Source organism: Palaemon carinicauda, chromosome 1 (genome assembly GCF_036898095.1).
Source record: "Palaemon carinicauda isolate YSFRI2023 chromosome 1, ASM3689809v2, whole genome shotgun sequence".
In the NCBI taxonomy this organism is placed as follows: domain Eukaryota; kingdom Metazoa; phylum Arthropoda; class Malacostraca; order Decapoda; family Palaemonidae; genus Palaemon; species Palaemon carinicauda.
The window spans coordinates 261,913,443-261,935,942 of NC_090725.1; the positions used below are offsets into that span (position 1 = coordinate 261,913,443).

The following is a 22,500-nucleotide window of genomic DNA, read 5'->3' on the forward strand; positions in this document are numbered from 1 at the left end:
TCATGACAAACCCACATACAGCGCATGGTTAAGTTGACAAAAAAATTTTATTTTTCCATCTTTTTAAGTAATATGTTCTCTTTACATGTTACATTGGTACAGCAAATAGCTATACAGTCAGGATATGATTGTAATTTTGGTACAGGAATGTTCATGATCATTTTCACCATGTTCACATTGAAATAATCGGTAAATATTTCAAAATTCCAGTTATTGTCCAGTTCTAGTGAATGCAATATACTGTACAACATAAAATACACAGTCTACACTGTCAATTTGGTTAATCAAATTAAAGCAACTATCTGAACTGCAATTGTCATGACTATGAATACTACACATGCTGCGCAAGTTTATTTAAATACGTGTTATTAATAAAATTTATTATTTTTGTTTAAAAGTTTTGTCAAGGCATGAGATTTTGGTAACTGCGCTTCAGTGTGTGACACTCGGCTAAAAAGTTTAAGCATCACACAAGATGCGTGACAACTGACAGATATGTAATGGTAACAGCAAACAATTTAGAAACCAAATAATCATTACACATGATCACCCCTTGTCAGTAAAAAAAAAATATTTTGAAACCATGAATTCTTACTACTTAGTGCCTCAAAACATTTTGACCCATATCATCAAAACTTTATTGTCAATCGGCAGAGAATATGAATGACGAGCATGAGAAGTGAATACATCAAGTGAGGCAACATCAATCATTTAGGTAAACCTGCTCGGCACTACTTGGTTAGAAGAGGTACTACTGTATTAAGTTGATATTCTCCAGTTCAAGCCAAGATGTGATAATTTCTTAGGAGATTTTCAGTCTGACATAAAAAAACTGGAGGGGCAAAGTAAAGAGCATGCCTTCGTCACACCAAGCAGTCTTATTTTGCTTTTCACTCCACTGCATACTTGTACTTCAATGTATATATTTTCTTCAAAATCTAATGTATTTGTCCTTGGATCATACCCCATATGTCCACCACATTTAGTTGAAATTACTTCAGTACTTTTTGCGTAATGGTGTTCACAAATAAAACAAAATTAACAAAATACAGTATTTGCCATTTACTCAACATTGCAATTACTGTACTTTCTAAGTACTATGTGAATGTGTACTTTATCCAAAATGTTACACTCGCCCTTGGAACATATGACTACCAAGTTTGGTCAAAATTGGTACATTAGTTTTTGTGTACAGTTGCTCACAAACAAATGAATAAACCGAGAGTGGTGAATACATACCCTTCGCAAAAATCTTCAAATTTGCCAAAAGCAATGATAAAGATCATAATCTTTCATGTCAATGAAACTTTGCAGTGTATGTACAATACTGTTATCTGCCATTTCTCTTATTAATTGTAAATATCTATGTAGTAATTACTATATTATAATTTTTAATATTTAATACATTACTGTATACACTATACAGTAGAGCAATATAAATTCTTTTGATTAAAATTAGTAATGATGCTGCATATATTTCAGGTAATGTATAATTGAACAGTACATTAACATTGTTACTTGCTTTACACACATCATTTGTATAACTACCAAACTCTTAAAACAGCCATTAAGCAATTTCACCTGTATTCTATATACAGTTCCTCCTGCATAATAAAATTTTACTGGATGACAAATAAATTTCTCACAAACATCAAAAATGCATTTCACCAATGATCAAATAATGATACATCATCATGTTTCCTTTATTGATTAATGTATGAAGGCTAAACCAAATTTTCTAGGTGTAAGGTTGATACTTAGAACATTGTAACCTCTTAGGCAAGCGTAATGAACTCTAAGGTACAAGGCAATTCCACTTGAGAAAATTTTCTTGTTTTTCTGTTGTAACAAGAGTAAATAAAATTAGGTCTTCAGATATTCAGACATCTTATCACTCATCCAAATTTTACATAAAAATATACTTAGATCGGTATGACAGTGGCTACTGGAGGAGGAGCATCCAGAGATATAACTCTACAAGTACACTAAACTGTACTAGTTAAATTACAGCAAGCCATAAACAAGGTAAACTGCATTGGAAAGTTCACCTTCCCAAACCAGGAATATATGTAACTGCAAGGAAAATTAGGTTCGTATGTATCTGTGTCGTAATGTGTTTGAAGTCGAAGCTATCATTAAAAACTAGAGATGGAGAGCCCCTGGATACAATGGAATAAATGCTGAGATGATATTGGCTGAAAATGAAGTGACTCCCAGATTTACAAGATTATTTTGTAGTGTTGTGTGAAGAGGCAAAACCTGATGAATGGGAACTAGAAGTGTCAATGAAAAGTGCAAAAAAAAAAGGAAATCTGACTGATTGCAATAACTACAGAAACATCACACTTCAAGTCAGTTGTCATGAAAATATATAGTATGCTCATTCTAAAGAGACTAGAAAGATTGATAAAAAGTTGAGAGATGAACAAGCAATATTTAGAAAAGGTAGAAGTTGTACTGACTAAATTTTCATTTTAAGACACGTGGAACAGCAATGTGTAGAATATAGAAATACACTTTAGATGGCATTTGTGAACTATGAAAAAGCCTTGACAGTGTATACCGGACAATTTTCTAGAGAGTCCTGTATTATTATGGAGTTCCTCTTAAATAAATAAATTTGATTAAGCATCTATTCCCAAGTTTTCAATGATGAAGTATATAAAGAATTACCCAGTTAGTTGCAAGCGATAGCCTGATGAAAAATGCTTTTATCTGCAGAGAAGACAGTACAGTAATCCCTCACCATATCGCAGATCACCTATCATTCCTTCAGTAAATTGCAGATTAATTAATATATTATATGTAAATCTATTTGCTGACTGCTCTTTATAGAACAGTTTCTAAAGATGTATTTGCCATAATAGCGAACTTAAGATAAGTATTTGCGTGAAATAAGTAAATGTTATTATCATTATAAAATAAGTTTTTGAACATACTTACCTGGTAGTTATATATAATTAGCTTACGTCCCTGACGTAAGCTAATTATATATAACTACCAGGTAAGTCTTATGTTTAAAAAATAGCATTACAGAAGAAAAGGAACTAGAAAAGGAACTAGAATAAACAGAGTTAAAAGCTAGCGAGAGAAATGTACTTACAAATGAGTATGGAAGAGCTCATCCTGGGTGCATTAACATTTAGACTTAACACATGTTGAACACGACCATAGGAAAAGGATCAAGCCATTGATGTGAGGAGCATAAACACATCTTCGTGAATGAGAATTCGCAGAGCATACACACCGTAAATTAATCTCCAAAACTACCACAAAACCACATCGTATATGTATAATGTTGTACTGTACCCAATTATGTAATGTGCTAACATAATAACAACTGTAATTTAGAGGAGCCTATAACGATCAATGTTCAAATCATTGTGTTATTCATTGTCTGACATGTATTTTAGATCAATAACATGTCAATTCGTAACGATACTAAATCTCATATTGCTCATGTCACTAGGTTTGATCACAACAAATAAATAGTGAATTCAACTCTGCTGCATCAATTATTCCACCATTAGTCGCTAGAGAAAAAGAGGCGATTACAAAAGACAGATAAGTTATTGTCTCTGACACTATGCGCACCTTTAAACATTACCATAGCATAAAAATAAATATATGAATGAACAAACAAAGAAATAAAATTAATACATCAAACCTAGAAAAACATGCAAAAGTTCACCTAACGGATGCTATCAAGAAACATAGAAAACCAACAGAAAGACACTTCTATGACGTGTTAGAGAGAATTGGTTATGGGAAACTAATATAAATATATTTTCCTTAAATTTGAAAATCAATATGTACTTTAGGCAGAAAAAGGTTGTGTAAGGGACAGGATGCGCTAGCATAAATATAAGAAAGTGAGGTCTTAACTATAAAATGAAGTTTTTATTAAAAATATCATTTGGAACATAAATCATGACATTCGCCAAGCCAAAAAATGCAATAGCTTAACCTGAATTTCCAAAATTCTAAACAGAGGTAGCGAGTCAATTCCCCCATAAAAAGGTGATTTAAGAGTGTATAACAGGTTTAAAAAGATTTTAAATTTATAGACTAACAAAAATTGTAAAAATTTCCAAGAATATGGAAAAAATATCACAGAAGATTTATGTATCTACTTTGCAGTATTTCAGTTAACAAAGGAGGGGGGGGCAGTTTCTGGAACAGAAGACACTCAATAACCAAGGGACTATTGTACAGGAGTTGCTAATTACTGTATACACCATTCATACCACATTCTAAAGAAAACTAAAATAAAAATAGGGAAACATATTTTCCTTAGGAAAACTTAGAATATTTGCTCTCTTGTGTTCAATTGCCAAAAACCATTTAATTATTATCATTAACACTGGCTAAGCTACATCTGTAGTTGGAAAAGCAGGATGCTATAATCGTGGGGGCTTCAAAAGGGAAAATAGCCCAGTAAGGAAAGAAAATAAAGAAACAAATAGAATAGTTTACCAAAGTGTACCATCAAGCAAGAGAACTCTAACCCAAGACAGTGGAAGACCATGGTACAGAGGCTTTGGCACTAACCAAGACTAGGGAACAATGGTTTGAATTTGGGGTGTCATCCTAGAACTACTTATCATAGTTAAAGAATCTCGTTCTACCCTTACCCACTGGAGAGTAGCGATTGAACAATTGCAGTATAGTAGTTAACCCCACGAGTGAAGAAGAATTTTTTGGCTATCAATGTTGCCAGGTGTTTGAAAAATAGGAAAACATGTAAAGAGTAAGGCACACTATTCGGTGTATGTGTAGGAAAAGGAAAAATGAGTCATAGCCAGAGGGATCCAATGTACTAATATCAGGCCTGTCAAAGGACCCATTACTACTCTAGCAGTAATAACTCAATGGGTGGCTGGTGCCTGGCACCAGTACCTACAATAAGGCATAACTAGTAAGAGAAAAAAATGGTAATAATTGGGGTGTCAAAGTAAGTAGAAATATCTGGATGTAGAATATGTACAACAGCATTCAAAGGTTCAATTGTATTGCATTAGTTTGATATCAGGGCAAAGGTACAGTGTGCATTGTATATGTAATGTGTACTTAGGTAAAACATGTTTTTACTTATGTGTACTCTATACGTTTTATTGACATACAGAAATTTGTTTTTTTCTGAAGTCAACACCAAATATCTGCAGACATTATTATATTATCATCACTATAATATAAAGGTAGAGTTATGGGGTCCTTTCACTGGCCAGAGAGGACTACATTGGATCATTCTCTCTGGTTACATTTCATCTTCCTTTTGCCTACACACACACAGAATAGTCTGGCCTATTCTCTGTAATTGTACAGTGGCCACTTTCCTCTGGGTTAGGGTGGAAGGGACTCTTTAGCTATGGCAAGCAACTCTTCTAGGATAAGAATACTACAAAATTAAACCATTGTTCTCTAGTCTTAGGCAGTGGCATAGCCTCTGTACCATGGTCTTCCACTGTCTTGGGTTAGAGTTCTCTTGCTTGAGGGTACATTCGGGCAAACTATTCTATCTTAATTATCTTCCTATTGTTTTGTTAAAGTTTTTATAGTTTATTTATAAGATATTTATTTTAATGTTACTGTTCTTAAAATATTTTATTTTTCCTTGTTTCCTTTCATCGCTGGGCTACTTTCCCTATTAGAGCCCTTGGCCTTATAGAATTCTGCTTTTCCAACTAGGGTTATTGCGTAGCAATTAGTAACAACAACATTGCATAGTATCGTTATCTAATGAGATAAACATAGTGATTACTCAATCCATAAAAAAACAAGAAATAAATGCATAAACATATCAGTGGCTAACCTCCACTTCAGCAATCACAACAAACTTCAGCAGTGGACATTTACTGTTAGCTATAAATAGAGACTACAGTGTACTCAAATTGGGTTGGCAAAATGATTTACAAGGTCAGGCTAAGAAGCTGGTGTTAGGTTTCTCTCTTTATGTTCTAATTTCACAGTTGTTTGTAGATCCCTAGGTCATAATATTATATATAAAGTCACATTAATTACCACTGTCATATTCCAACTTGAGCATTTTACCTTCTTGAGGTTCTTAAGGACACATGTGAGGCAACTTCACAACTATTAATGTTACATGTAAAGGACATATTTTTTCTTCCACAGGAGCCAGGAAATATCAAAACAAATAAACTGTACTTATGATTATTGATGGTTACAAATATGATGCACACAACTTTTACTTTTTGTTATTCTTAGTTGTTACAAATACAAAGTAACTTTTCAAGTGATTCACTTGTGTTTTAAGCATATTTCATTAAAGCTGTTAGTTCTTTTCACTTATATTGACACTTTCCCTCCAAAATAGTGATTTTCTCATCCCCCTTTTGTTAATGAGGTGAGTAACAGGAAACTAAAAATCCAGTAAATTTACCAACAATATTGCACAAAACTCAATTAAACACACGATAAGATGTTTAAATATTATATGGTTCAAGTATTTGATGACAAATCTACTTATCAAACTATTTTAAATTAAAAATTCTTATGATTTTCTTACAAATTAGTCCAACTTTTTAAATTTAAGAAATTCACCAATCCCTCCTGTAATCATAATTACTGTTGTCAGGATAAATCATGATGGGTCCATTTCACTCTACATCAATCCCTAAAGGAAACTGAACAACAATCTATGGTGAAAAATTGTGGGGTGATGGAGTTGGTAAACACCAACTCCATCTCCTTTTCTCACAAGGCTATTTTCCATGTTGGGCTTGTAGCATCGTGCTTTTCTAACTATGGTTGTAGTTTAGCTAGTAGTAATAACAATAATAATAAATTTAACAACAACAATACTGTTACCATATTCCATTTAAAGGTATGAATTTATTTTCCTTACTATTTTGGTGACCATTTATCAGGTTCAGTATTTGTACAAAACGGGGTGCATAACTCACTTATTTTCACTAATACTTATTTGTAAACAATGTTAACAGTCACACAACATGCAGTGTTCCATTCAAGCTATGAAATCCACAATAATCATAAATTTAAACCTTGAAAACACAGCTTCTAAGTGAATCTCTGAAACTGCAAGAAATCAGCATCACTCGTAAGCAGCCTTCCCACAAATATATTATCAGGGCTTCTCATTTCCATAACTTAAAACTTGTATCCATCATCAGCATTTGCAGCTTGTTTACTTTTTCTACATCTACATCCAACATTTTTATTTCATTCACTGTTCAGTAACTTTCCTTTTCTATGATATAAACGGTCAATACATTTGATGAAATAGGGAAATCCTGTATTGTACAGTATTTTCCTTTTATCGCCACCAGATCAATTTCCAGACTCTACCATCATTACTTGACTTAGAATACATTCTCTCAAAAGAAGCCTACCTCATCATAAGACATCTTTATCACCAATATCATGAAAGGCTTTCCACCAAATTTATGAAGCTATACACACTAACTTCTTAACACTAGCGATAAACTGTAGATGATAATTTGTCAACTAATGTAAAGTAATTACCGGTATAACTATATTCCTCACCATAAACACTATATTTAAAAACTTTTGGTTTAAGTTTCCTTATTTTTTTATCATACCCTTTACCACACTAATTATTCTAGTCACTGAATCCTCTCTATTAGTTCTATCATTAAAGTTAACACTGGCATTAGGGGTAAACCTCGTATCAACAATTGAAATATCTTCACGTGCATTACCAGCCTCCAGTTTCCTGTTATTTCAGTGAAGCTTGTGAAAGCCTTACAGTATTACTGTATCAAGAAGTTATTTTCCTTAATTTATCAGTTTAAGTTACTTCTCCATTTTAAGCAAAAACATCTTCATCAAAGCTACATCCAATAATTCAATTGTTTATTTAGAAATTATCAATGCTACAATGAAATTGCAATGATCTCGCTATTAAAGTTCTTGTCTCCTTTCAATGATAATCTGATGCATTCTTATGTTAAAACCCCTTGAATAATATAGTACCATACATTCAAAAGAGATCCACTTCACATGTTTACTATTTTCATCACTGATACCATTTTGATATATGCATTTCTTTGGATACCACTCATATCCCATATCCTATATCCATTTTTTCCTTTCCAAGAGCTCTATGTGAAATAATGTAATTCTTCCTTTATTCCAACCATATTACATGTATATTTACATTTGTATTTTTTAAAATTTTCCGATGTACGATAAAACTATTTCTAGGTTAGTCTGGAATATGATTTATGTAGTTAACCACAATGCTGGTATCTCCCCTTATACCATAGATCAATTACTGTAAAACATTAAACAATGAGATTATCATTCCTGCTTTCATTAAACTTCTTTCCTTTCTTTGTAAATAGCTTACAAAGATTATCAGTTAGTGAAAGCAAGTGGTAGGAACATAAGACCATTACAGTACTTGATTCTAAATTCAGGTCTGCATTTATTCATGTTTAATTTTTGCAGATTTACTCATACTCACGCCCATTAATTATTAGAGTAATTACTCTAATTAAAAGGATTTATTTTAAACTGTTAAAATTTGATTTTATACTTGCTTCTTCTATGATTGGCTACTAAAAATTAAGTTACCATTCCAGAATGCTGGAATTGAGAGAAAATTGCCAGAAACCACAGGGTTCAAGAAAGGGATGAAACAAAATCTTCATACATGTCAAATACATTAGATCTTGTGTAAGTTAAGTTTCTCTCCAGAATTCTAAGAGAAAACATAAATCTTTAAGGGTCATATCTTTCAATGATTTAAAGTATTGTCTGAATATACCTTAATAGGTATTAAGATCAATATACATTATAGGCTGAACCACCATTGCATAGATGTGCAAGCTACAAGCTATTTTCGAGAAACCCTACCGTTCTCTATCTGCAGCAGCCTGGACTGTGTTAATATAATGCTGTGGACATTTATATAGTTTAAGATGGCCTTACAACAGCAAATGCACAGCATCTTGCCTCTGAAGCTACCCATAATTAATCAAATTTGGTTTAATCCCAAACTGCAATACCTCAAGGTATTCTAGGTAAAAGGTAGGTTACCATACTAGATATATGACAGAGCCAGAGGTCTATTGGCTGTTGATATTAAGCATGTTCCAAATATGTAGAAAAACAAAACCACCATCATAATAGAGAGAGAGAGAGAGAGAGAGAGAGAGAGAGAGAGAGAGAGAGAGAGAGAGAGAGAGAGAGAGATTCTAGGGTACCAGTAGCCTAAACCTCACAAACGAGAATGGCAATAAACTCTATAGTGCAACAGGCATAGACTTAAACGTCAGTCCCCAATCAAATTCAATTTAAGGAGCCAAGTACAAGCAAAGGTCGAAAAATCTCATGACTGGAATAGAGCAATTCCACCTCCAAATAACGTAGAAATACACCAGACTCATTCATTACAACGTATCAATTATGACTGATGAGTTAAAATTTGAATATTATGCTTTCTATTTAGTAATAGCCTACTAGTACTAGCGCAACACAGGTGCAGCGATATGAAGCTTCCCCGCCACCGCCTCCCCCATCCCTTAGTTGCCCTTTTTGACCGTCATACCCACAGGGCACAATTTCCCTAAAATCCCAGTGACCCAGGTTCAAATAATTCAGATCTCTCGTTGTGAGCGGTTACGTACCTGGGGAATATTTCGGATCCATTTTTCCTCCGTGTGACGTTGATGACGACGGAGGCGACGACGAAGACATCACGATGAAACCCGGGAAATTCTTAAAGCCCTCTTTATCTCTTTTAGGCGTCGTATGACACACTTCGTTAGTTGGTGTCGTCGTCGTAACGTCACTCACTTCATTTAGATCTTCCTCTACACATTTTTCACACTCACTTGGCTCACTCGCTGCGTCATATTTACCCTCACTCACGGTAGCCATAACACTGTCAGGGCCCCGGATGTGACTTCCAGAAGTCGCCATCAGATGGCACCACTTCAAAAACACATACACGTACGAACGAACGTACACACAAACACGGCGCTTTGGCGTATTTGGGTCTTAGGTTTCTCCAAAGGGTTCTCTGTGTGCGTGTGATGTCTTCTTAATTAAATGCATTAGTAAACTAATTTTAATATCGGTCAGTATGCAGTCTATATGTGAATATCCACTGCAGGTACTTTTGATCTACTGGTAAAGTCCGTAGATAGATATCCGTCGGAATCGTAGTACAATTTCCTCTTTTCCAATAAATAAATAATTCATATAATATTAATTTAAATCATCAATTAAATATTTCTAAATATGGTGTAATGTTCATTATAGATATAAAAACACTTTGCAATTATAATTATATTTAAATACCCAAGAGTTACGCTGTCAAATGGAGAGAGATGAAAAGGTTGATGGTCTTAGCAGCTAATTTGTAATTCTGGAATTATGCAACGTTTTTTTTCTGCCCGATATCATTTAAAGGTATACACCAAAGCAAGAAAATTAAAATAAAAAAAAAAGTGATTTAAGTGAACTTAAACATTGTGAATTTTACCAAGTCATAAAAACGACATAACACGACTTACATAAACACTATTTCTTTACAAATCCTAGGTTAAGATAATTACAATATCATAATGAAATATCACTTAATTGTTTACTATTTTGTTGAATCAAATGATAAACATGACGTTTAAAACATACTTAAGTTATTAAAATGATGTGGGAAACGAATGTAATAAGCGTTACTCTAGGTAACAACTTCATCTCGCTGTGGCAGAATCGGAAGATGGTGACGATAATGTTCTTCAATAGAAAATTAAAAGATATGAAGCCCATTACATGAATAAAATATGCCGTCCATTCAGATGATACACCACAAAATATGTTGAGTGAACTGACTTGCAGAATATACCTTGATAGCGTAAATTGTGCATGGTGTGCTTTATTTTACTCTGTTATTTACCTCCACGAATTATGAAAATATCTATCTCAGTAAGGGGTACAATTATTACCAGAGTTATCATTACAAAAGAGTTATTCGAAAAACAGGTTAAACTACGATTATTTATCTCCCCCAACAAGTACGTGCGGTGTCTCTGGGGGTGAACGAGTACATAGGACCAATGGGAGATTTGTTAGTCATATCTTTTCGTTGGGCTCACAAACATTACAGTGAGGATGGATGGCTTGCCGTTGACTATGTGACGAATATATATATATATATATATATATATATATATATATATATATATATATATATATATATATATATATATATATATATATATATATATATATATATATATATATATATAGAAACTGAGCTGAAAAGGTGTAACAGAACAGACACGGTTTGTTTGCTTTATCTATCACATTCTAGTTACTCTAGTATGTACCCTAGTATTGATTCAAATCACACCAACAACGTAAATGTGTTTTCAAGTGTATTTTATCGATGCACACTAATTATCACCAGTTTTGAATTGGCTAACTATAAATAGTTTTCTTATATTTTGGTGTTCGTTGAATTATTACACAAATGCATATCCATCTATATATATATATATATATATATATATATATATATATATATATATATATATATATATATATATATATATATATACACACACACACACATATATATATATATATATATATATATATATATATATATATATATATATATATATATATATGTATGTGTGTGTGTGTGGTGTGGTGTGTAACGTTGGGAATAACACTAGGAGAAAATGAGCAAACATGGATAAGAGGGTAAACTAAAGAAGAGGATATTCTAACACCATTTAAGAAAAATATGGGCAGGAGTAAGAGGTATAATGAGAATGGCAGATAACAGATAATAGATGTCAATATGAATTAACAGAACGTGTCCCAAGAGATTTCAGAAGAAGCAGGGGAAGGAAGAGCAGACGATGGATTGACGAGCTAAGAAAATTAGTGGATATAGTCTGTCATAGAAAGACCATGAACAGATGGGTGTCGAAGGACATGTCTGAGCCGTTCGTCCTGTGGTGGATAGCCTAACTACGGCTGATTTATATATATATATATATATATATATATATATATATATATATATATATATATATATATATATATGTATATATATATATATGTGTGTGTGTGTTTCCCCTAACATGAAGTGGGCCCAGAAGACAACGCAACAGTCACACTCCCATCTTAAATTAGTTACTGAAGAATTACCAGCAGCACTTTGAACCCATATACATAGATTGCATTATCCATCCTTTGTTAAACACTTACAAAAATTACTCTCCAAAGTGTCTTTTATCCCCGTCTATCGAACATTTTCTATGGCTTTCTCTCCCCCTACCTATTATCACTGCAGAGTTGAAACAAATATCCACCAACCAGTTGTTGTCCCCTTCTCTCCAGATGACCACACCACCTAAAGACGTTCTCATCCGTCCTTTCACTTATGCTAACCTTTTTACCACTACCTATGGATATCTCCTCATGTCTCGCTATGTCGGCTCTTCCTACACTACGTAGCCTATATTGTACAAGTAGTTAATGGCAAAACTTTGTCTTTATTTTTCCATGCGTATACAACTTCCATAAAGAAGAGTTATTGCAACACTCTACGTAAATATTCCCACCTTGATTTTCAATGACAATATATGTGCTTTAACAATCTTTTGCACAAGTTCTGATGGTTTTTTTTTTCTACCTCACGTTTTCTGACTCAGATTCGCCTCTTCTGTCATTCTTCCATCACCCATTACATTTATTCCCAGACGTTTACATGAATAAATTAATTCGCCACTAATATTCTTTCACTATCCATGCTAAACTTTCAATACTTCATCTTCCAGGATTGCATTTAATCCCAATATTTTCTTCATCTCATGCAAACGCTGACAATCTCTTGTGCCAGCTTCTGCCGTTTCTCTATTACTGATCTTAAGATATTTTATGTTTTTTATTCATTACTTCTTAGTTTATTTATTTTCATATTTCTTTTCCTCACTGAGATATTTTCCCTGCAGTAGCCCTTGGGCTTATAGCATACTGCTTATCCAACCAGGGTTGTAGCTTAGCCTATGATAATAATAATAATAATAATAATAATAATAATAATAATAATTATAATAATAATAATAATAATAATAATAATAATAATAATAATAGGCATTCCGCGTTCCATTTACAAATTATATTATCTCAACTCCTCACCTACACATACTGTACTACATAGGCTATTCTACTAAACATTCTTCTTTGAATAAATTTATATTTTTCCCCTTTTTTTGGTTTTTCTTTCGTAAGAATGCACTCTTATTATGAGTTTTACAGTCACTCATACATACAAACACATACACTTTCCTCATAGAAAGATAAATACAAACAGCATTAATGGTAAATAATTGGATGAAAATATCACCCCAAAATTATTTACATAACGTGAACGTTAATCCCCGATTCTTCTACGCAAGTTTATGATAGTAAATATGAATAGATACAGGATCATACAATAATTTTCAGTCCGATGGGCGTAGATGAAAACTATTCTTAATTATTCTTTTGAAACAATAAATGTCACATACATAAAATCTACAATGGCACAGTAATCTAATCTGAATCTATGAACATAATAGGGAAATAATAAAGTTTACCATATCAATGGTCCTGCTACACATCTGCAGAACAAATAAAATCATTTGAAAAAATGCAGATTAATTTTCTATCTCGTGAGGAAAACTGTGTAATTTAGAGCCAAGTTAGTAAGAGAAGAATAAAACAAAAGCATGTAGACGGGTTTTTGCGACCAGGGAAGTTGTTCTTCCTGAAATAAGGCGCCAGAAATGAAAATATTTGTGTGAGTATGCTTGTACAGTATATAAGTAGATACCGTGAATGAAACAGCAGGTGTTTATGTACGCAATTTGATATTTAATAGCTCGTTTCGGCGTCTAACAATGTGCACCAATAACTTCTGAGATATACTACTATATACTGTAACTGAACAATGAGTACCCAATAAGGAAAAGGCTTTGTTAACGGAAACAATGATAACATAATTGGAGATCAGTGTAAATTCGTGGTCTCATCAACTTACTGTTATCAATTTGATGTAAAGTGTAAGCCTAAAGGACAGTGTATATTATAGCACGTACGGCAAGAGGGTTGTGATCAAGCGCAAAGTAATGACTAATGATTTTTTTTTTCTAAATGATCAGCAGTGAACATCCAACGCATATAAATGTCATCACCCGCAATGTACTGTGTAGTAGCTTACATGGAAAACTAGGCATAACAAAATTGAAAACAAGATAAGTCGTTCAATTCAATTGGTGATACTGTATATCTTCCTGTGAAAAGATAAGCTATGTATAAACTTGTTGCGTATCCCGCCCTCAATAGTACGGCCAAGGCCAACAAACATTCCCCAAATCATCACTGCAAATTTTAATCAGAACAGAGGACTCTCGGGATTACGACCAAACTCCACAGTTCCTTGCTCCGCGTCCACGCTGACTCAGCAAGTGCCGTATCATACCTTTCATTTGACTGAAAAAACAACAAACCGTCAGTCGAACACATTGCGTATCTTTATATGTGACATGCTCCGATGCATTTGTCAATTCAAACTGACAAGTGACGCTAATACGACACGCAAATGCACAAGCGCAATTCAAAATTATTTACGGCGACATTGCTTTGCGCGCTCACGCGCACGCACACACACACACGCATATATATATATATATATATATATATATATATATATATATATATATATATATATATATATGCATACACACACACACACACACACACACATATATATATATATATATATATATATATATATATATATATATATATATATATGACATAGGTAGTAGGTTGGCCAGGGCACTAGCCACCCGTTTAGATACTACCGCTAGAGGGTTATAGGGTCCTTTGATTGCCCAGACAGTACTACATTGGATCCTTCTCTCTGGTTACGGCTCACTTTCGCATTGCCTACACATACACTGAATAGTCTGGCCTATTCTTTACAGATTCTTCTCTGTCCTCATACACCTGACAACACAGAAATTACCTAACAATTCTTCTTCATGCAAGGGGTTAACTACTGCACTGTATTTGTTCAGTGGCTACTTTCCTCTTGGTAAGGGTAAAAGAGACTCTTTAGCTATGGTAAACAGATTGACTGATTGATTGAGTAAGCAGCTTTCCTAGAAGGACACTCCAAAATCAAACAATTGTTCTCTAGAGTCTTTGGTAGTGCCATAGCCTTTGTACCATGATCTTTCACTATATTGGGTTAGAGTTCTCTTGCTTGAGGGTACATTCAGGCACGCTATTCTATCTTATTTCTCTTCCTCTTGTTTTGTTTAAGTTCTTATAGTTTATATCGGAAATATTTATATAAACATTGTTACTGTTCTTAAAAAATATATTTTTCCATTTATATTAATATTGTTACTGTTCTTAAAAATTATATTTTTCCTTGTTTCCTTTCCTCACTGGGCTATTTTCCCTGTTGGGGCCTCCTAGGCTTATAGCATCCTACTCTTCCTACTATGGTTGTAGCTTAGCAACTAATAATAATAATAATAATAATAATACCACCATCACCAACAACAACAACAATAATAATAATAATAATAGGCCCCTATTCAGAACTTCTCTTGACGTATTTTAGTTACATTAGTAAACAAACTGGATCTTACTTCAAAGTTTTAAATGTTTTTTCCTCTCTAGAAGTAGTCAGTTTTTTTTTCATGACGTAGGAGATGAGAGATCAAGAGAATTTTGAGTTTTTATAAAAGTTTTTTTCGTCAGAAAGTATATAAAGATATATTAGCCAAGCGTCTGAATCATAATACACCTTTCTGGTATTATTATTATTATTATTATTATTATTATTATTAGCTAAGCAACAACCCTAGTTGGAAAAGCATGATGCTATAAGCTCAAGGGCTCCAACTGGGGAAACTAGCCCAGTGAGGAAAGGAAATAAGGAAATACAGTAGATAAATTATTTGAGAAGTAATAAACAAATAAAGTAAAATATTTTGAGAACGGTAACAACATTAAAAGATATTTCATATATAACCTACAAAAAGACTTATGTCAGCCTGTTCAACATAAAAACATTTGCTGCAAGTTTAAACTTTTGAAGTTCTACCGATTCAACTGCCATATTAGGAATATCATTACACAACTTGGTCACAGCTGGAATAAAATTTCCAGAATACTGTGTAGTATTGAGCCACATGATGGAGAAAGCATGACAATTAGAATTAACTGCATACCCAGCATTACAATTAAGATGGTACTGTCCGGGACGATCTGGACGTAAAGGATGGTCAGAATTAGGGAAAATCATATGCAACATGCATTGAACGGCGGTGCCAAAGATTAATATAATATCTAGATCAGGAATAAGAAATTCAACAAACCGTAAGTTCCTATCCAACAAATTAAGATGAGAATCAGCAGCTGAATACCAGACAGGAGAACAATACTCAAAACAAGGCAGAATGAAAGAATTAAAACACTTCTTCAGGATAGATTGATCACCAAAAAATCTTAAAAGACTTTCTCAATAAGCCACTTTTTTTGCGAAACTGAAGAAGAGACAGACTTGATATGCTTCTCAACAGTAAATTTGCGGTCGAGAATCACACCTAGAATTTTAAGTCATACAGAGTTAAAGTAACATTATCAATGCTGAGATCCGGATGTTGATGAGCCACTGTCCTCGACTGTATAATAATGTCAAGTTAAATAATAAGAAATTATTTATCAATGTGGTATAATGGGCATTGTTTGCTAAAATTTATAAATTCTTATAAAAGTGCAAGTTTCTATACTTTTAAAATTTAAGGCTATTATCAGTGTTAGGGAATCTCATATAAGTACTTGTAAATGTTGACTTTATTTCTGAAATCGAAGCCACGATGGAAACGGAAGTTCAGTCAACCCTCCTTTACAGAGGTGAAGTACGGACGTTAGGTATAAATGAAGATTGAAGCCACTTTGTAGAACTGTTTTTTGACGGGCCAGACAGTAATACATTGGATCCTTCCCTTTGGTTACGGTTCATTTTCCCGTTGCCTACACACACACGCACGCACACACACACACACACCGAATAGTCTGGCCTATTCTTTACATATTCTCCTCTGTCCTCATACACCTGACAACACTTGAGATTACTAAACAATTCTTCTTCACTCAAGGGGTTAACTACTGCACTATAATTGTTCAGTGGCCACTCTTCTCTTGGTACGGATAGAAAAGACTCTTTAGCTATGGTAAGCAGCTCTTCTAGGAGAAGAACACCCCAATCCAAAATAAAACAATTGTTTTCTAGTCTCAGTACCATGGTCTTCCTCTGTCTTGGGCTAGAGTTCTCTTGCTTGAGGGTACACTAGGGCACACTATTCTATCTTCTTTCTCTTCCTCTTGTTTTGTTAAAGTTTTATAGTTTATATAGGAGATATTTATTTTAATGTTACCTGTTGGAGCCCTTGGGCTTATAGCATCCTGCTTTTCCAACTAGGGTTGTAGATTAGTAAGTAAGTAAGTAAGTAATAATAATAATAATAATAATAATAATAATAATAGTATATGCTGCAGGAAAAGAAGCGACAGGCGGAAATGGAGATACATTGAAGTGGCAAAAGGTTTAGCATGGCGAAGAATGGATCAGTCTATTTTGAAATGGTTTAGTAATGTGAAAAATATATTAGGAGGAAGGGTCTAATTCGTAAGTTATAGGAGGGAGGGGGGAGTGAAAACCCCTAGAAGGGTAAGATAGAAGGCGTAAGAAAGTGAGAATGGCTCAATTGTGTGTAAGAGGTTTAACAGACCAATGATAATTCTTCTGTGCAGGATTATGAAGCAGCCAATTTTGTGGAAGCCTTACTATACAGGAGGTTCATCCATGAATCTGCAGTTTAAATGAATATGAATGTGGCTAGTGAATTGCTTTCCACTGGAGCCTTGCTGTGGGAATTAACTTGATTATATATATATATATATATATATATATATATATATATATATATATATATATATATATATATATATATATATATATTTCTTTCCTATCACGATAAGGTACATGACCCAGCGTATGGCTACTCGATCTCTCCCAGTCCCTCGAGTAGGGGGAGTTAGGAAAGGGGGAGGGGTGGGAAGGGTTGAATTTGTGTGCGAGCGTATACTAGTGTTCAGTATATACCATCATCATCTCCTCCTACGTCTATTGACGCAAAGGGCCTCGGTTAGATTTTGCCAGTCGTCTATGTCTTAAACTTTTACTCCAATATTTCTCCATTCATCATCTCCTACTTCACGCATTATAGTCCTCAGCCATGTAGGTCTGGGTCTTACAACTCTACTAGTGCCTCGTGGAGCCCAGCTAAACGTTTGGTGAACTATAGTATGTATATATATATATATATATATATATATATATATATATATATATATATATATATATATATATATATATATATACATATATATACATGAATGTGTGTGTAACATATTTCCAAAATGAGCTATAAAATTCCATCTTGAAAAAAAAAATCCCCATTTTAAGGGAAAACGTTGCCAAGGACTTTGCTTCATTTCTTGCGAGTACCAGATAATCCCACCTCAGTGGTCCTCCGAGGTTTTAAAGGTTAAATCTCTCTCTCTCTCTCTCTCTCTCTCTCTCTCTCTCTCTCTCTCTCTCTCTCTCTCTTAGCGGCGCAATTCAGCAAAACAATCTTCTGTCATCTGAAGACTGACCCTATACATTTCTATTACTGATATCGTGACCTCTATTTTACGAAAACAGTTTGCAATATGTAAAGTAGAATTTGTTTTAGTTATATTCATTACTTTTTGGTGAACAGAGTTCAATGTTCTAGAAGATCATTCTATGGATTGTATCGAAACTGTGTCCGATACTCTTGACCGTAATAGAAGAAATAAACTAGTGGTCTTTGAGTAAGAATCTCTAATTGGTTTTCTCAGAAGAATCCCGTGATTTCGGGAAGAAAGTCTCTCGTCTACATTTGCAGCTACTACTTTCACTGGTGATGCTGTTATTCAAATAAAAGTTTCATTAATATAATGCCACCGTCCAGTTTAACTCACCACTAGCACTGACTCGTTTATGCAGAAAGGAAGGTACCTCGGTCTAAACTTTACCAATGGTGCATTATGTCCCAAGGGCCGGAAATGTCGTTTTGGACCGTCTCTAATTTCACTGCAATTTTGGACGGGATGACGACGCTAATATACTAATGCTGTTATTTTCAGCCTTCTGAAAACACAGGAATCCAATCGATCTGAGTGTCACTCTGCAAAAACCTTAAGGTGGGAGAGCCCAAAGGTGACATGGTGAATGACGCGTAAAATCTGGAGCTAAAACTCAGGAGCTGGGAAGAATGGGCCCGTAAATATAGTTAGAGAATATAAGTATCTGGGAGAATGGTACACAGAGAAAGGAAACGAGGAAGCGAGCATAAACAAGAAAAGCCAAAGGGTCGCGTACATGAACCAAGATATGCGTAAATAGGGAGACATGAGGAAAGTGAGAAAGAAAATATATGAAACTGGTTGTTCCAATAACATTTGGTAATGTAGAGACTTGGCGTGAAATAAGAGATAAAGAAATGAAACATCTGGAAAACCTTAAATACAGAATAATAAGAGATATGTATGAACAACGGTCAAGTACTCCATACTGGGGCATCAAAGTAGAAATAGGAATATGGCCAGTGACTTGTAAAACAGACTATTGAAAATGATACTTTTCCACATCATTAACTCTAATGAAAAGAGAGAAATAAGAAATTGGGGGAAGAATTAGGAAAAAATATGAAAAATATTGAGAACACAATTGAAGAGAAGATGAAATGGATGAAAAAAAAAGATTCATAGAAGGGAATGACCCACAACCTTATATTAGAGAACTGCATATGTATAAGGTAAATTTCAGATGAAAATATATACTGCAGATGATATTTGTGAACTGTGCAAAGAAGATGATACAGAACATTTATTTTCATGGCCAAAATTAGGAAAGTTGAGAAAACAAGATATAAGAGTGGATAAGTTGCAGAGCTGGTGGTATACATTCTGATCATAAATCTGAAAGAAGTGTTTTAAAAATACCACAATAGGCCGCCAAACTGATAACAAGGTATTACCCCAATTGATTTCAAGGTTGAATGGTATAAGACTAAAACAAGATTTCATAAACACTCCTGTTTATGGTCACAGGCAATAGCGTAATAAGTTACAATACTGAGGATAAGCTTAGGTGCTTTGCACCTAACTATAAATTGATAGAGTGCCTGCAAACTTATTTTGTATGGATGAGCAGTTGTTAGGAGCCAGAAACCAGCCACTCGGAGAATCCTTCAACGCAGTGACATGATTAAGAAAAGGTTTTGGGATGGCACAGAATAATTGCCATTCAACAAAATGCCCCGAGATGACAAACTGAAAAACATCATGTCCAAATTCCCCTGTAACCAAAACCATAAGTTTTTTTTTTCTTTTTTTTTTTAGGACGTCTAAATATCTATATAGATATGCACACGCACACAGATTCAACCCTTGCCACCCCCTCCCCCTTTCCTAACTAAAACAAGCTTGTTCGGCGATTTGCAGGAGAGTGTGGTTTCCGAGTGTATACATCTAGGGGCATCCCCTCTCACAAGGGCATGACTACTCCCTCTACCCTGAGCGTGACAGGAAAGATGTGTGTGTATATATATATATATATATATATATATATGTATGTATATATATACATATATATATATATATACATATATATATATATATTTATATAGATTGATAGATAAATAGTCAGACATTTGTTCTTTATTCCATAAGGGAGATTAAACGATCAAAAATTAATCACCCTCGAGATACCAAAGGCATTGGGAAATGGAATACGTAATTCGTTAAATGTCAGAATCCAGTAAAGTAGGCGCTTCCAACCTTTGTTCACTGTATGCCACGTCAGATTTGCAAATGCCTCATTATTGATCATATCCTGATCAAATGCTATAAAACGCACGCATTAAGAAGGACGAAGTTCGAATATTTCAAGGTTTCCTTGGCTTCTAAAGTCCATAATCTCTATCATTCTTTGGACTTGTTGGTATATTACCAGGTATTCATATCGTCACTCTGTTTTAAAATAAATGATAGAGTATAAAAGAAATTTATAGGATACCAATTTTACAAGGATGCAAATATCTTAATCAATAAATTTGAGCAATTCTTATCATCAATTATAAATAAAACCTCGCGCCAGAGAAAAATAAAAACGTACAGAGCAAACTTCTATTAATATGTTTAGGAATTCCAACTCTCAGGATAGAGTCCCTTCAATTACCCAATTCTTTCGTTATATTTCAGAAACTCCGCTGGATTGATGAATCAATACAGGAAGATAGATACAAACTTAAATATATAAAAAATGATAGATGGAGAAAAGACTATTCATATCTGTGAAAGTTAGTGCGCGCTATCTTTGAGATATGATAACCTTCCCTCACTTATCCAAGATAGCGATATTGATCTATTGCAGTGAACTTGAAAATTCTCCATCATTCGCTAACCTTCAACTCAATGCGAATTTGTTTCATCCTGTCTCTCTCTCTCTCTCTCTCTCTCTCTCTCTCTCTCTCTCTCTCTCTCTCTCTCTCTCTCTCTCTCTCTCTCACAAGAGTAACTTAGTAGTTAATCTACACTATTTGACACGCATCGTTTTTTTTTCCAAGTAGGAATTCAAGTCAGTTGATTTGCTACCGTAAGTAGAATTTCTGACATTATTACGGTATATCAAGAAAAATGTCCAAATTACTTCAAAATTTCCCCCAGTCTAATCTGTGAACCTGTCTGTCCTGCCTAAAAACCGGTCTAGGTAGAAATGCTGAATCATATAAGTACACGTATTTTCCGGCTGTCTCCGGTAACACCTCATGAGTTCTAGTTTCCTGGAACTGTAGTATTATTTTTTATGTTACTTTTCAAGATTTGATATTAATCTAAATAGATGAGAAGATATTTATGATAGTCTAAGTAGAAATGTAGACCTAGCCTCCTAAAAATGTTATAAGGTAAGATAAACTTTTTCTTGCTATAAGCCCAAAATCTCAGTAATTTATCTTACATACAATCTGTGATTATTAGCATGTTCATAAATAAAAGTTAGAGAGAAAGCAAACATGGCACATAAATAAACCCTCCCCCCCTCAATAAATAAACTTGAGATAATCGATAGAGAGGTTCTTTGAAGGGTTTTGAGTATATATAGTATAGAAGATAAGTTGCTGTGGGAGATAAATATTTTCATGATAAGAGTTAATGAAGTTTATGAAAGGCCAAATTGCCAGATGAGGTACTTCTATTTTTTTTTTTTTTGGATTTGGTATAAAACAGAATCAGAGACATATATTTGTTGTTTAACTTTCTGTTCTATATCTTGATGAATTGAATGACGTAAAAATTCAAAGAAAAGACAGTGAATGCTTA

The 22,500-nt window shown here is 33.9% G+C and overlaps 1 protein-coding gene across 1 annotated transcript in view; it reads right to left on the reverse strand.

The window, feature by feature from the left end:
* LOC137655696 (lysine-specific demethylase 9-like) overlaps nucleotides 1–22,500 on the reverse strand; it is a 145,043-nt gene that overhangs the window by 116,979 nt on the left and 5,564 nt on the right. The window contains exon 2 of the mRNA XM_068389674.1: nucleotides 9,636–10,187. Coding sequence (XP_068245775.1) covers nucleotides 9,636–9,930 — 295 coding nt within the window. The 5' untranslated portion in view covers nucleotides 9,931–10,187. The remainder of the gene's footprint in view (nucleotides 1–9,635; nucleotides 10,188–22,500) is intronic.